Raw genomic sequence first — 15,293 nt, forward strand, 5'->3', positions numbered from 1 at the left:
TATATTTCCTGTACACAGGACAATAATAACCAAAACCAACAGGTAGAGGCATGCACAAAACCTTTGGAAGGGGGACATGCATGTTCTTAATGTTAAGGGGCAAATATATCCACACTCAGCTCCAGGTTTTCAAATACTACCTCTCCTCTTTTTTTGTGTGACCCTGTAGAGCGGTAATAATTAGTGATTTTGCCAAAGTTGCCTTCATTATACAAATGAATTTTTTTTAAATCCCAGAGGATGCTTTGCTAACATCTGCCGATTCCTTCCTGCTGTTAAAAGTACTTAAAAATGCATTTTACAAAACTATTAAACTACAAGTTTCCAGATGTGTTATCAATTACTCTTAGCACTGAGTAGATATTGTTTTGAAAATGCATCCCATAATGCTGTGACTAAAACTTCGACTGTAACATAGAAAAGCTCAAAGAAGGCAATGCTCCCATCAGAGTTTATCCAGAAACATGGAATTGTATCTACCTCCATCTGTTATCTATACAAAAAAACCGAGTGCAGTGTTTTATGTGTATACCATCTTAATTAAAATTACTGAGTTGAATAAAATATGTCTTGTTATATAATCTACATTTTGGTTCAAGACCCTGCATTAGGATTGAGAATATAGAGGGAGGAAAACCAGTAGAAGGATATGACAGAGAGCACTCGGTGTACGTATACATCTATACACAGTCCTGTCATTCCACTGAGTGGACATACATCAGTGTCTTCCCTGCTATATTCTCCTAACAGGTCCTAAACCAAGCAGGTGCACGCAGGTTGGCTTTATATTGCCTTTTCTACCATACAAGCGGAATATTCCATTTCTTTAGTAATGGGGGAGTGCGAATGCAATTTGTAGACTGTATTCAAGGCAGTTACTTCTGTTTATTTTGTAATAACATTGTGGGATGCATCATATTTGATTCATGTCTCATCTTAAATTAACTTTGTGGGTAACTGAAGGTGGTATGCCATAGTGCCTAATAAATGGGGTTCCTTGCCTTCACTGAGAGATTGGGGCAGCTCGAAGTTCATACCGGGCAAGTATGGAGCTGTTATTGTGTTTTGTGGTAGAAATTGTTTAGTAAATATCATCAGCTTTCTTTTCACTATTTTCGCTGATGTTTGCAAGTTTGATTTTTGATGCACCCAATAAACACCCTTGCACTAAAGTGCCTCCAGCAATGTTTTCTTTGGTCATAACCCACGTGTCTAACGAGGGAGCTGAGAGTGAGGTGTGAGGCAAAAGCTAGTAAGTTATAGGTGGAACCAGCTGAGGCACGAGATAATTGGCAAATGGAACCAGGAAGACTAGAGGGAGGGGAGGTGGTTGAGATAGAGGCTGACAAGTGCAACCATTTAGGGGAGGGATGATGAGCAGATGGAACCAAGTGGAGGGAAAAGGAAGGGTAGGCCAAGGGAGAAAAAAATGCAAGTGGATAGGTGTGTGAGTGATGGGCAGGTGGAATGAGGTGGGGAGAGGGGGAATGAAAAAGATGAACAAAGAGAAGGAGAATCTTTGAGGATTGGTGGATCTGAGGAAAAAAGATCATGAATATGGGTTACTGAAGACACTTCCAAATCTGTAAACGTCCACTAAAGTACATAATATTCATCAGAACAGCACAGTGTCTATCCCCATGACAGTAACTAAAGGATTTGGTAAAGGTTTTTACACATTGTGTGATTTGGGAGATTTGCAGATCATTCTTGAAAGAGGACTTGGGAAATGATCAGCATATTCTTGCCTGTAATATTTCATATTCTTAAAATGAGGTGATTGAAACTTGAAACCTCACTTTTGCTCATGAAGAGATTCATGATGTTAGACCACATGGAAACCAGTCCTTTGGCCCAACTTGTCGATACCGATCAAGAAGTCTATCAAACAATCCCAATTTGACTGTACTTGGCCCATAATCCCACTAAACCTTTCCAATCCAAATGTGTTTTTTAAAATATTGCAATTGTAGCAAATTTTACCACCTCCTCCAATAGCTCAATCCATTTTGCCACCACCCTCTGTGTGAAAAATTTGTCCCTCAGATTCTGTTTGAATTTTTCCCATCTCCTTAAACCCATACCCTTGAGTTTTGGAATACCCCTATCCTGGAGCAAAAATAATGTAACTAATTCCCTATCAATGCCCCTCATAATTTTATAGATCTCTATCTGGTTACCCCTCAGCCTCCTTTTCGGGGAAAGTAGTCCCATTGCTTCCACCGTCTCCTTATAACCCTTTTAGTTTCAGAAACATCCTTGTAGAGCTTTCCTGCACCTGCTCCCTTTGACCATCATCATAATGGATGTGATTAAATGACTATCCAGTATCAGAGAAGTCTTTTTTACCCTAAAGAATAGTGAGAGTCCAGAATCCACTCACTGAATGTGTTGTGAAAACAGAAACTCTCATCACTGTTAAAGGATGTCCCAAATAAACATGGGCACAGAGCCAAAACCTTCATGCCTATAGACCTTGTGGTAGGAAGCAGAATCTATATTTCACTGACAAGCACAAAGTGATTTCCCTCTGTATCACACATGTATATGACATTATACTCAGAACCAGGCAAGCCTGGGAATAATATGTACCACCATCCTGAAGTTCCCTTGGCTTTGTTGCATTGAAAATTTGTCCACATTTAGCCTTTGGAGTTTTATTATTTTAAATATATGATGATGATGATAATTAGATTGAAAGAATCTTAGTAGCATTTTGACATTGGCACAATTGGCATAATTCTTGGACAGACAGTATGTATTATTCACAAGGAAACTTCAGGACAAGTTATTTCACTACCACAAAAAAACCTTAACCCATGTATGGTCCAAATTGAAAATAAAAATCTCCAATCTGGACAAGCCTATTGATAGATCAAGGTCAATAAGATTTTTTTTCCCTTTAGCCAAACAAATACACTTTTTGGTTAGAGGAAGCTAGTGAAGGTTAAAAGTCCACCTAGCAAAACTCCAGCAAGGTTAAGCAAATACACAGTTTACAAAATAATCACTGAAATACTGCTGTTTCCATGTTCCACTCAACATATCAAAGATTTGACAAGACTTCGCAAAGAGTTTCACTCCCAACTATGATTTCCATTTCAGTTCGAAGGCATCTTGACAGACTTCCGTTTGGTAAGGACTTTTCTTATTGCATACATTACTTCTGCAAACAACTCGTCATACCTGCCGAAATAAACTGCCGGAGCAGCTCAAGTGAGATTAAGCAGCTTCTGTGGGGGGAGAATAGTCAAAGCTTCAGGTTCTGATTTAAGATTCTGCAGAGGGCTCCAACAGATGCTGATTGACACACTGAATCCAACTGCAGTTTGCTTTTTGATTCAGATTCCAGAAACTATAGTCTCCTGTGTATCTACACATCTTACGAGGACATCTCAGCCTCCAAATTTCCCTCCTCCCCCATGGACAATAAGGTCCAGTGATTTGCCGGAGATCTAGAGTTCAATGGAGTGGACATGCTGTCTGAACTTGAACTGAAAAATGTTATGTTACCTCAATGACTCTGGGGGGACTGATCATTTTAGCTGAAGTCTGATTCACACCTCTTCACCATGTCAGAACTGCAGTCATTATTTTAGCCAGTTTCATTCAGGCAACCCAGACCAACGGCTTACAAAGGGTTATGGCTTACAAGCCCAAATTCTACTTCCATTTTCAAACAGACGTATGAAAACATACAGTAACCGCCTCGGAAACACAAGTACCTAAATACCATCATCAAAAAAAAGATCTGGAATTTACAAGTTTTCAATTGGGTAAAGCAGAAATAAAACAATGGATTAATTGTAAAAATAATCTGAGTTACTGAACATAAAGCCATTTGCAGTTAGCTTTGGGTCAATCAAGCCATGTCCCAAATGTGCTACCCATGTTACCAGACAGGACTAGGACAGCAGACACATGGGAATGCCATCCCCTGTAGGAGTTTCAGATCATTGTGCCCTGGAAATATGTCACCATTTCCTTAATGCTGTTGGGTTTAAATCCTGGAACTTCATAATTAACAGTACCAGCACTGCAACAGATCAAAAAAAAAAGCTCGTGATTATCTTCTCATGAGCAATACATACTAGCCTTTCAGGTGATGGTAACAACCTGAAAAATGAATATATAATTGGTTTAAGGAAACTTGTAATTGTCACTGTTCAATCTGGTTATGTTGCAATACATCTGGTTTGTTTATCTAGTCTGTAATGTTATTTGAAATAACAACTGACTATAAAGTTTCTTCATAAAGTTCATTTGCCTTCTGAATAATTTATGCCTGACACCATTAAGTAATTCTTATGAATCTTGATCAATACACTTTGTCACGATTACGAGATTTTATCTTCAGGTAAATGACAATGTGATCAAGCTACACGGTTCCTCTCCCATTCAGTGAAACCATGCTCCCAGCTAAAAGGACGACTACAGATTTTAAGTGTTGAAATTCTTTACAATAATATATTTGTAGCAGTACGGAAAATAACATACATCACCAATTAAATAGGTAAATATACAAGGCCTAGGTTTTCTTTAAGATGAATTGATTAGCAAGCTGAACAGTCTCTGCCAGAGATGACTGAAGCATTTATTGTGTATGGTGAAAAAAAAGTCGAAACATTTAAGAGTCACCACTAACACAGGAGATGCATAACAACCTAATCTCCTAATCTTCAAAAATATTCTCAAGGGGGTGATTTTGGAAAAAGTTTCTATGACCAACTCAGATAATTTTCATTTTTGTTTTGTTTAATAAAATGACTGAAGAGAAAGAGAGGGAGAAGAAATACAACAGCTCAGAGTTACACAATAAACACTGGACTAAGGAATGCCAGCACGGAAAATGGTGCGAGTTTGGGCGGTCTTTTAACATTTATAGGCCTCTCGGTCTTGTGCAAGAGAAAAAAAAAAGGGGAATTTGAGTTAAAGTTGTTACACTTTGGCACTCACATTTCAACTGTGTTATGTGGGAGGGATACGAGTAGTTCAGCAATTTATAGCACCCAGATGTACACTTTGGCATTCACAGTGCCACTGTTGGAAGCAATCGTAGTTAGGTTAATATTAAAGTAAATCCAAACTAACCAAGTTTCAAGACAGGAAGCTGCCTGGAAATATCAACTGCGCAGCATAAAAGAGATTCAAAACAGAATGCCAGCAGTGCGGCACTGAACACACATTCAAAGCTCTTTGACCTGAATTCTGCAGGAAGAAAGTTAAAGCAATACAATTCATTTTAAACAACAAAATGCATTTCAAGATTACTCCTCTTCTAGCAGTATATTCTATACAAGGAACTTGGACCCCTACTTCACTGGAAGGTTTTGAATAAACAGGTAGTTCCAAACAGCAAAGAAACTGGGTTTGTAATAATTTACTGAAAAAGGAATCACGTGAGCAGTCACTGCCAAACTGAAGAACAGAATGGGGTCTCTTTCCCATTGCACAGTAATAGAAATATGTCACACACCACAATTTGCATAAAAATGAAATAGACACCTCAAAATTCACAAAACCTCAAAACAACAAATTTTCCTATCAGTTTAAGATGGCACTGGTGAGATACAGCAACACTTTACTGGCAGCAAATAAATCTACTAAACACTTTATTAAATAGGGTTGCCAATTGTCCCGTATTAGCCGGGACACCCTGCATATTGGGCTAATTTGGTTTGTCCCATACGGGACCGCCCTGTCCCGTATCTCCCCGGCTAAGGTAGAGCATTCCTATGAAACTGTTCGTAAGCCGAAATGGCGAAAAGTGCAGAAGCAATTACCATTAATTTATCAGGGAAAAATTTTTGAGCGTTCCCAGACCCAGAAAATAACCTACCAAATCATACCAATAACACATAAAACCTAAAATAACACTAACATATAGTAAACACAGGAAATATATAATAAATGCACAGCCTATATAACGTAGAAATAATGTACGTACAGTGTATCAGAATTGGGAAGATTAAGCCAAAACTGATTTGTAGAAAAAAAATGGGCATGTACATGCATGCGCACACAGGTGCCCGCGCAAGGCTTCATGGTCATGGTAGTCTCTCTCAGGGTAAACACAAGTGTCCCGTATTTGACTGCTACTTTTGTCCCTTACTTGGGAGTGAGAAAGTTGGCAACCCTATTATCAAATCACACTTTTTCTGGACAATGATCACTACAATTAATAGTCTGCAACTTCTCTGTCGGACCTGTGCTTTTGAACCGCCTGTACGACCTGGTATTTTTGCAGTGTGCTGGTGCAATTCGATGAACTGAAGACTCGAAGGTGGCGGGGCTCAGGCCTGAGGCCTATATTTGGCCACTGCTGGAGCAGACCTGGGGTTGAATTGGAGGGACAGGGCTCAGGCTCAGGAGTGAGGAACAACCCAATTTTTGGCTGATTTAAGCACAGGGCTAGATTGAAAAGGTCAGGGTGTTGGGGCCAGTGGTGACGGACGACCGGCGTTGGGCTCACTGCTCCGCAAGGTTTACTCATCTCCCACTGAACTGAGGCCGTGGGTTCCTGGACCGACTGCAGTGATGAACTGGCTTCATGGGTGTGGACTCACTTCTGTGAACTTTAGTTCTGAGTGTTATCCGTTTACTTTTTATTGGTAGCATGATTTGTTCATTTTCTTTTGCACATTGGGTGTTTGATGGTCTTTTTAAACGGGTTCTATCAGGTTTCTTTGTTTTTGTGGCTGTCTATAAACGGATTTCAAGGTTGTACGTAGTATACATTGGTAATAAATTACTTCAAATTTTTCATTGCTAAGTTTTTTGTAGACCTATCCAGTCTCACTTGAGGGAGTATCTATTTACAGAAGAATACCATGGAGCTAATCAATCATTTCTCAAAGTATTCAGCATCCTACATTTATATTTTATAATTAAATCTGCAGAAAGCAAAATAATTCAGAAATATTTACAGAAAGACCCTAAATCATCTGGTCAAGCGCAATGATGGTAGTTTGCAGTGAACGGGAAATTGTTTATATTGTCTTTGTATTATTGCTGACCCTAAAGCATTCAATTTCATCAATGTCATGACAAACATGGTAGAGAGAAGCTTCAATAACAGAATCTGAGCCCTGAGCTCTATTGGTGATCATGCACATTAATGTGCCTGCATCTCAAGATAAATATTCTCATTTGTACATTACAAGAAATATTGTAAAGAATAATAGCTTCAGATTTAAGCTTTACACTTACATTATCATTGTAATATTATTTACTACCTGCTTATTATTGTATAACCTCTGAATATTACATTACAGTAATTGAATAAATGGTGGCTGTCCAGAATTAATAACCATTCAAATACACTTGTAATTGGGCAAATTTCTTTTCGTGCACTTCCTCAGCTGCAAAAATAACCAATTCTACATTTTAAGGCCCCTTTTAAGTTTCCACAAAGCTGCTTAATCATCAGATCTTCTGCATTTTATTTTAAGTAGTAGATTTTTCCTAACTCATTTCTTTGAACTCTTTTCCTCGGAGAAAGGAATAAGCTGGGCCTCACATTTAGCCACATGTTGCCAGTTTGAGTCAGAAGATATGTATTGTTTGCAGTGAAACATGAGCTGCTAATTTTCCATTCCATTACCACCAAGGTGGAAATCTTTGCGTAATTCTTATACCTCCTCCATGAAAGGCTGGTGCAACATCATAAACAGCAGCTTGTGATCTTTTGCCCAGGAATTCCAGAACAGAAGGATTCAAACTAGAAGGTCATGTACTTATTCCATTTAATCATGGAACATAGCATTTTCTTTTGCCTTAGATCAGGGGTTCCCACCCATTTTTATGCTATGGACCCCTACTATGAATTGAGGGGTTCGTGGACTCTGGGTTGGGAACCCCTGGTAGACAACTGTTTTCTCAAATCAGTGCAGGGAGCTGACTGAGTGTGTAACTGGGAGCTTCCCTAATTCACTAATCATTTCTGCATCCACTATCCCCAAACATACAGTAGGAGGGAGGCCACCCAGCTCAAGCCTACTCCACTATTTCTATCTTTGATATCACTTTTGTTCCCCTTTCAAGGTTCTTTTGAAGACCCTGATCTGGAGTTAAACTCTGAATTTGGTTCTTTGCGAGAATGGGACCTGCTGTCAGGGCCTCACAACTGGCTGCTTTTCGATATGCCAAGGATGTGGCCTGGAAGACTAGCATGCCTTCAGAGTACTGGATTTTCGTGGCTCTGGAGGCAGGCTGATTCAAGGCTGGTGCTGCCGACTGATGTGTTGCGGGAGAACAAGGAAGATCGGAAGCAGTAGGCTTACTGCTGGCTGTGTGCCCAGATGTACAGAGTTCAGAAAAAACAACACAACCAACTTTTAGCACCATAAATCAGTGAGCTATTTTGTCATGTCTCCCCTCTCGCTGTGAAACGGGGACACCCCTTTTTCCCTTATTAGGGAGAGAGAGAGCGCGAGCCTGTGGCACGTCGAATACCGGGGGAACAAGTAGTCTTTGGGGTACTGCAAGTCTGTGTCTTTATTGATCCTTTGTTGCACGCTTGAGCACTTGGTGGGGGGGGGGGGGGGCGCCAATGCTTTTTTGCTGGTGGGGGAGGGGGATCATTGCTTTGCTGCTGCTTGTGCGTGGGAGGGAGGAGCTGGAGGGGCTTTGGGGTTCTTACATTTAACTGTCATTCATTCTTTGCGGCACTCTGCTTTTGTGGATGTTTGCGAAGAAAGAGAATTTCAGGATATATATTGTATACATTTCTCTGACATTAAATGTACTATCAAAACCCATTTATTAAGCTCATGGTTATTCTGATGGTTAGCCCCACTTCACATTCCCATCTACCTTGGGTAACCATTCAGCCTCATTCAGCAAATATCTATCTGCGGTCCACCTTAAAAATATTAAAAGATTCTACCTCAACTGTCCTTCGAGAAAGAGAATTCCAAACACACACAACTCTGAGAGAAAAGAAAAGCTTGCTTCATCTTTGCTTTAAAAGGACCTCTTATCTTGCATTAAGAGACGTTAAATTTCTGACAAACTAACACTCCATTCCCACATTGCTATACACTCATTATCTATTACTGTTTCAGATGAAACTAGTGGAGAACATTTGCTATGTTTGTAACTACTGTATAAATATCTGTGCACTCCTTATCCAGTTACCATAACACTGGACTCCTGAATGAAATGCAAAACCAGTTTCTTTCCTAGTCAATGCTTAAAATAGTTTTCACCAGTCTAATTCATGAGGAGCAGCTGACTGTCTCCACTGAACTATGCCTGGCCCTAAATATAAAATTAAAATAAAATATGACCTTTCCTAACACATAGCTCAGAATTCAGATTCCTGGTATCCTTCCAGAAGTGGCCATTTGGCTCCATATGTCCTGGGAAGTAGTTCCAAAGAAGTGCCCTGTATTTGATTTTCCCATCAGGCATCACAAGACCATAAGGCATAAGAGCAAAATTAGGCCTTTTGGCCCATTGAGTCTTCTCCAACATTCCATCGTGGCTGATTTATTATCCCTCTCAACCCCACTCTCCTCCCTTCTCCCCATAACTGGTGATGCCCTAACTCATCAAGAACCTATCAACCTCTGCTTTAAATATACTCAATGACCAGACCCCCACATCCATCTGTGACAATGAATTCCACAGATTCACCACACTCTGGCTCAAGAGAATACTCCTCATCTCTGTTCTAAATGGATGTCTCCTTGTACTGAGGCTGTGCCCTTGTCCTATACTCTCCTACTGTAGGAAACAGCCTCTCCATATCCACTCTGTCTAGGCCTTTCAATATTTGATAGGTTTCAATGAACTTCCCCCTCATTCTTCTATACTCCAGTGAATACAGGCCCAGAGCTATCAAATGCTCCTCACGTGTTAACCCTTTCATTCCTGGAATCATTCTCGTGGTTCTCCTCTGAACCTCTCCAATGCCAGCACATCTTTTCTTAGATAAGGGGCTGAAAACTGCTCACAATACAGCGCAGCCTGACAAATGCCTAATAAGCTTCAGCAATGCATCCATGCTCTTATATTCTAGTCCTCTCCAGATGAATGCTAACATTCCATTTATGTTCCTTACCACCAACTCAATCTGCAATGAAGGACTCCCAGGTCTCTTTGCCCCTCTGATTTTTTGAATTTTGTGTTTAGAAAATAGTCTACACTTTTATTCCTCCTGCCAAAGTGCATGACTACATTTCCCCACACTGCATCCCATCTGCCACTTCTCTGCCCATTCACCCAATCAGTCCAAGTCCTTCTGCAGACTTCCTGCTTCCTCGGCATTACCTGTCCCACATCTGCAAACCTGACCACAAAGCCATCAATTCCATCATCCAAATCATTAACATGTAATGTGAAAAGAAGCTGTCCTAACAGCAACCCCCAAACACCACTTGTCATCGGCAGCAAACCAGAAAAAGTCCCCTTTATTCCCATTTTGCCTCCAGCCAGTCAGCCAGTCTTCTTATCCATGCTCATATTTTCCTGTAATACCAAGGGCCCTTATCATATTAATCAGCCTCATGTGCAGCATCTTGTCAAAGGGCTTCAGAAAATGTAAGTAAACAACATCTACTGACTCAGCTTTGTCTATTCTGCCTGTTACTTCCTCAATGAATTCCAATAGATTTGTCAGGCAAGGTTTCCCTTCAAGGAAATCATGGAAATCAAGGAATCAAGGAAACCATGCTGACTTTTGCCTATCTTACCATGTGCCTCAAGCACTCTGAAAACCTCAACCTTAGTAATGGACTCCAACATCTTCCCAACCACTGAGGTCAGGCTAACTGGCCAATAATTTCCTATCCTCTGCCTCCTTCCCCCCTTAAAGAGTGCAGTGTCATTTGCAAGATTCCAGTACGTTGGAACCATTCCAGAATCTAGTGATTCTTTACAGATCATTACTAATGCCTCCACAATCTCTTCAGACATCTTTTTCAGAATCCTAGTGTGTAGTTCATCTGGTCCAAGTAACTTATCTCCCTTCAGACCTTTTGGCTTCACATACATCTTCTCCATAGACATAGCAACTACACTCACTTATGTCCTCTGACACTCTCAAATTCAAACTGCTGGTGTCTTGCATCAAGTTCATCCACCATTTCTTTGACCCTCAACTCTCCAGTGTCATTTTCCAGTAGTCCAATATCCACACTTGCCTCTCTTTTACTCTTTACATATGGAAAAAAAAAACTTTTGGTAACCCCCTTGATATTTTTGGCCATCTTACCGTCACATTTTATCTTTTCTCTTTATGGATTTTTGTTGCCTTCTGCTGGTTCTTAAAAGCTTCTCTTTCCTGTAATCTCCCACTAATCTAGGTGACATTATATCTCTGTGTTCCTTTTATTTTGTCTTTGGCTGCCTCATCTTCCCTTTAGAATTCTTCTCCATCTTTGGGATGTAGCTATCTTGCACCTTCTGAATTACTCCGAGAAACTACAGCCATTGCTGTTCTGTCATCATCCCTGCTAGAGTCCCCTTCCAATCAACTTTGGCCAGGTCCTCTCTCATGGCTCTAATTTCCTTTACTCCACTGTAATAATGATACATCTGACTTTAGCTTCTCCCTCTCAAACTGCAAGGTGAATTCTATCATATTATGATCACTGCCTCCTAAGGGTTCCATTATCTTAAGCTCCAACAAATCAAATTTGGTTCATTACACAACACCCAATCCAGAATTGCCTTTCCCCTTGTGAGCTCAACCACAAGTTTCCCTAAAAAGGCACCTCAGTTCCTTCTATAAATGCCCTCTCTTGGGATTCAGCAGTAACCTGATTTTTCCCAAGCTACCTGCATTTTGAAACCCCCCATGACTATTGTAACATTGACCTTTGTATACAGCTTTTCTAGCTCCTGTTGTAATTTGTACCCCACATCCTGGCTACTGCTTAGAGGCTTGTACATAACTCAGAGTTTTTTCACCTATGCAGTTTCTTAACTCCACCTTCTGTACATCTTCTGATCCCATGTCACCTGTTTTAAGGATTTGATTTAATTGTTTTTATATGAACAAAGCTACCCCATTCTTTCTGACTACCCGCCTGTCCTTTTAATACAATATGTATCCTTGGATGTTAAGCTCACAACTATGATTTTTTTTTTAAGCCTGACTTAGTGATGCCCACAATGTTATACCTGCTAATCTAACTGTGCTACAAGATCATCTACCTAATTCTGTATACTGTGTGCATTTAAGTATAACACCTTCAGTCCTTTATTCATGGCCCCCTGTTACACCTTAACTCATCCCACTGGCTGAAATTTTCCTCTGTCATCAACCCATCCTTCTTCAAAGTCTCACTACACAATGCATCTAGTTGTGTACCAACCGCCCCATCCTCAACCCTATCACTCCAATTCCCATTCCCCTGCCAAACAAGTTTAAACCCTCACCAACAGCTCTAGCAAACCTGCCCGCAGGGATATTGGTCCCACTTGGGTTCAGGTTTAAACAGTCCTTTTTCTGGGGTTCCCTTCCCCAGAAGGGATCCTAAGGATCCAGAGATTTGAAATCCTGCCCCCCCCACCCCCGCAGTACTGATCCATCTGTACTGTCATCCCATTCCTACCCTGACTAGCATATGGTAGGGAGTGACCCAGAGATTAGACTTCCTAGGTTCTGCTCTGGAGCCTCTTCCCCAAATCCTTACACTCAGTGTGCATGACCTTTCCCCCCTTTCTATTTACGTCATTAGTGCCAATATGCACCAAGACCTCTGGCTGCTCACCACCCCCCTTGAGAATCTTCTGCAGCCACTCCCGGACACCCTGGGCCCCAAGCTTCTGGCACAAAACTGTCCCTCACTCAGACAAGCGACAGCTCCCCGAGATATTCACGGTTGCGTTCCAACAGCCACCGTTTCTCTCCTTTAACGTAGACAAGCTGCACGGTTAGTTGTAGAGTTGCGAATGTTAACCACCAGTCCCACACAATTTAACGCATACTTTATGATCAAGCTTGCTCAAAGACGTGTTTCATTATTATTTATGACCAACTGGAAATAGACATGTTTGGCGTAACGTTGTAATAAACTGCTAACAGTATTGTTGGTCCTATTCTGATGCAGAAATTCAAGACTGGCCCTCAATGAAACATCCCACGCAGATTTATTGTACATCCTGGAATGAGTGTACCCAGTGTGGACGATCCGCCAGCGAGTAACTAACAAAGATCACCACTCTTTTTACTGCAGGGTTCGTTTTCGGTACGAAAGCTCGTCGCCAACATCCAAACTTTAAACCTGCAGGATCAGAAGCCAGCCACTGGACAGCCTTTGAGCTGCCACGCTATGGGCGCAGTCCGTCCTTGAGTAATGATGTTGAAATGCCTCCGGGTTTTTTGTCGCGTTGACTTTGGCTGGTAAACCTCAGCCATTTCCCAATCCCTTGATAATCTCATCCCTGGCAGTTCCACACTGCCCTGTAAAACTGTCATCCGGCAACAATGCTGAACATGCAGCGTAGAGCAGGGAAGAAGTCAGGGACAGGTGCTTTCTCAGTTTAACTTAAAATAATGGGAGGAGCAAAAGCAGCAACAAATGGATTGTGGGGTGTGGTAACGGAACGGCTGTTCCAGAGCACCACTGGCATGCGTACAATCAGATTCCCACATAAATTCTCTCCAGTGACCGGCAAAGATCCTTGTCCCCTGCTCCCACCCGCACTCCCCTTAGACTTTATACACAAAGAAAATATTATACAAAGCGTGACTGAGACTTCGTTTTCTAGCCAACCATCGCGCCACGTTGCGCGCACTCTGCAATCCAACCCATTTGGATCCCATTGCGGTCCGGGCTATTGAAAGCAGCAACGACTGCTGGCTGGAGCCGATGTAACCGCTGCAACGGGAGCCTCCGTCCTGGGAGCGGGCTGCATGCCACCCCTCCAACGGGTCTCCTTCAATGCGGTAACCAGTGCCAATTCTGCCCTGCAACTGTTCTAACTCGGCTTTTAACCAGGAGGAGCACAAACACACACGTAGGGTCGCTTGTACAGTCCAGCGTCTTCTATAAAGTTATGGGAATATGTTACGCCATTCACGGGCTCTCAGTCATATTTTAAAGTGCAAACCCCACTATCTCAGCCCTCTCACGGGACTTACCCGTGCGAGTTTTAATGATTTCGTTAAACTCGTCCCCTGCCGCCGATTCGTCCTTCGGACCTTCTGCCATCTCTCGCTCCCTGTGCTCGGGCTGGAGACAAGGAAGGAAGGTCCCGGCTGCCGTTCCCCAGAGGCTGTGAGTCAAGTTCTGTCCGCCGCGGGGCTGTGGGATCCAGTACACCTCTCAACCAGCCGGGGGAAAGGTGTTGGGGGAGGGGTAGCGAGTTAGCCCCCCCGACTCCCCGCCGCAGGCACACACACTCTCCGGGAACAGCGAGAGCTGTCACAACTTAGGAAGGATCCAGTTCAACAGGTGCACGTGGCCCACCCCATCCCCACCATTCCCAAATAGATCCTCTCCATAAAAGAGAGCGAGCGGCCCGACCCAAGTGCAGGATGAGCGCAGGAAACCCGACACCCCACAAATCAGGAGAGGCTGCAGGGAACGCTTCGCAACACAATCCCAATGCAATGCCGCCGTTTAAAGAGACGGTGACCCCAATGCAATCACCTGACTCCGTTTAACATTTCTCCGGCACCAGTTGCATCGTTCAAAATAATCACAGCAAGTTTTTGCTTAAGTCGGGCAAATATAACAAAAATCAAAAATAGAATCTGCGAAGGATATCAAACTTGCAAACGAAAAGATATTATATTTCAGTATCACTTTTAGTTTCTATCCCGAATAAACATATTAAACTATTTTCCGCACATTTTCTTCCATAAGAATGATGGGCTTTAAACTTCTCACTCTTTGTACAAGTCCTACTACTTTCCCGGAACACTTTCTCTTATACCAGTTTGCTGCACCCCCGATCCTCTTTACTCCCATCATTTGGCGACTGTTTTCGGCTGCTGGAGCAGCTCAAGAGACACACAGACATGCACCAGGCGTTTGCCGAAGAGTTATGTTCCGCATTGAAACTGCACGGTAAAGAATGCTATGCAGATTTTTATATTTGCTTTACTCTTGATATCCAAAGTGCCATTCATCAGACCTGAATAAGCAATAGGATTTATGGCAAGATAATTCTTGGTTGGGATTAATAATCGATTCGTCTGGCATTTCTGCAGTTTAATTTGCGCAGAGAAACTCGGATAAAAGAAGCAAAGCAGTCTTTGAATTTTGTTATCAGGACGCTGCTCTGTAAAAGCTGGAAGGACAGGAAGTCACCTGAGTAACTGCAGCGGCTAACCA

The 15,293-nt window shown here is 42.0% G+C and overlaps 1 protein-coding gene across 9 annotated transcripts in view; it reads right to left on the reverse strand.

Annotated features, from left to right (window-relative positions):
• dmd (dystrophin) overlaps positions 1–14,394 on the reverse strand; it is a 1,961,093-nt gene extending 1,946,699 nt beyond the window's left edge. For all 9 annotated transcript variants that reach the window (XM_072260552.1, XM_072260560.1, XM_072260554.1 and 6 more), the window contains exon 1: positions 14,096–14,394. In XM_072260552.1, coding sequence (XP_072116653.1) covers positions 14,096–14,165 — 70 coding nt within the window. In that variant the 5' untranslated portion in view covers positions 14,166–14,394. The remainder of the gene's footprint in view (positions 1–14,095) is intronic.
• Between the last annotated feature and the right edge of the window lie 899 nt (positions 14,395–15,293).

Source organism: Mobula birostris, chromosome 6 (genome assembly GCF_030028105.1).
Source record: "Mobula birostris isolate sMobBir1 chromosome 6, sMobBir1.hap1, whole genome shotgun sequence".
Lineage (NCBI taxonomy): Eukaryota > Metazoa > Chordata > Chondrichthyes > Myliobatiformes > Myliobatidae > Mobula > Mobula birostris.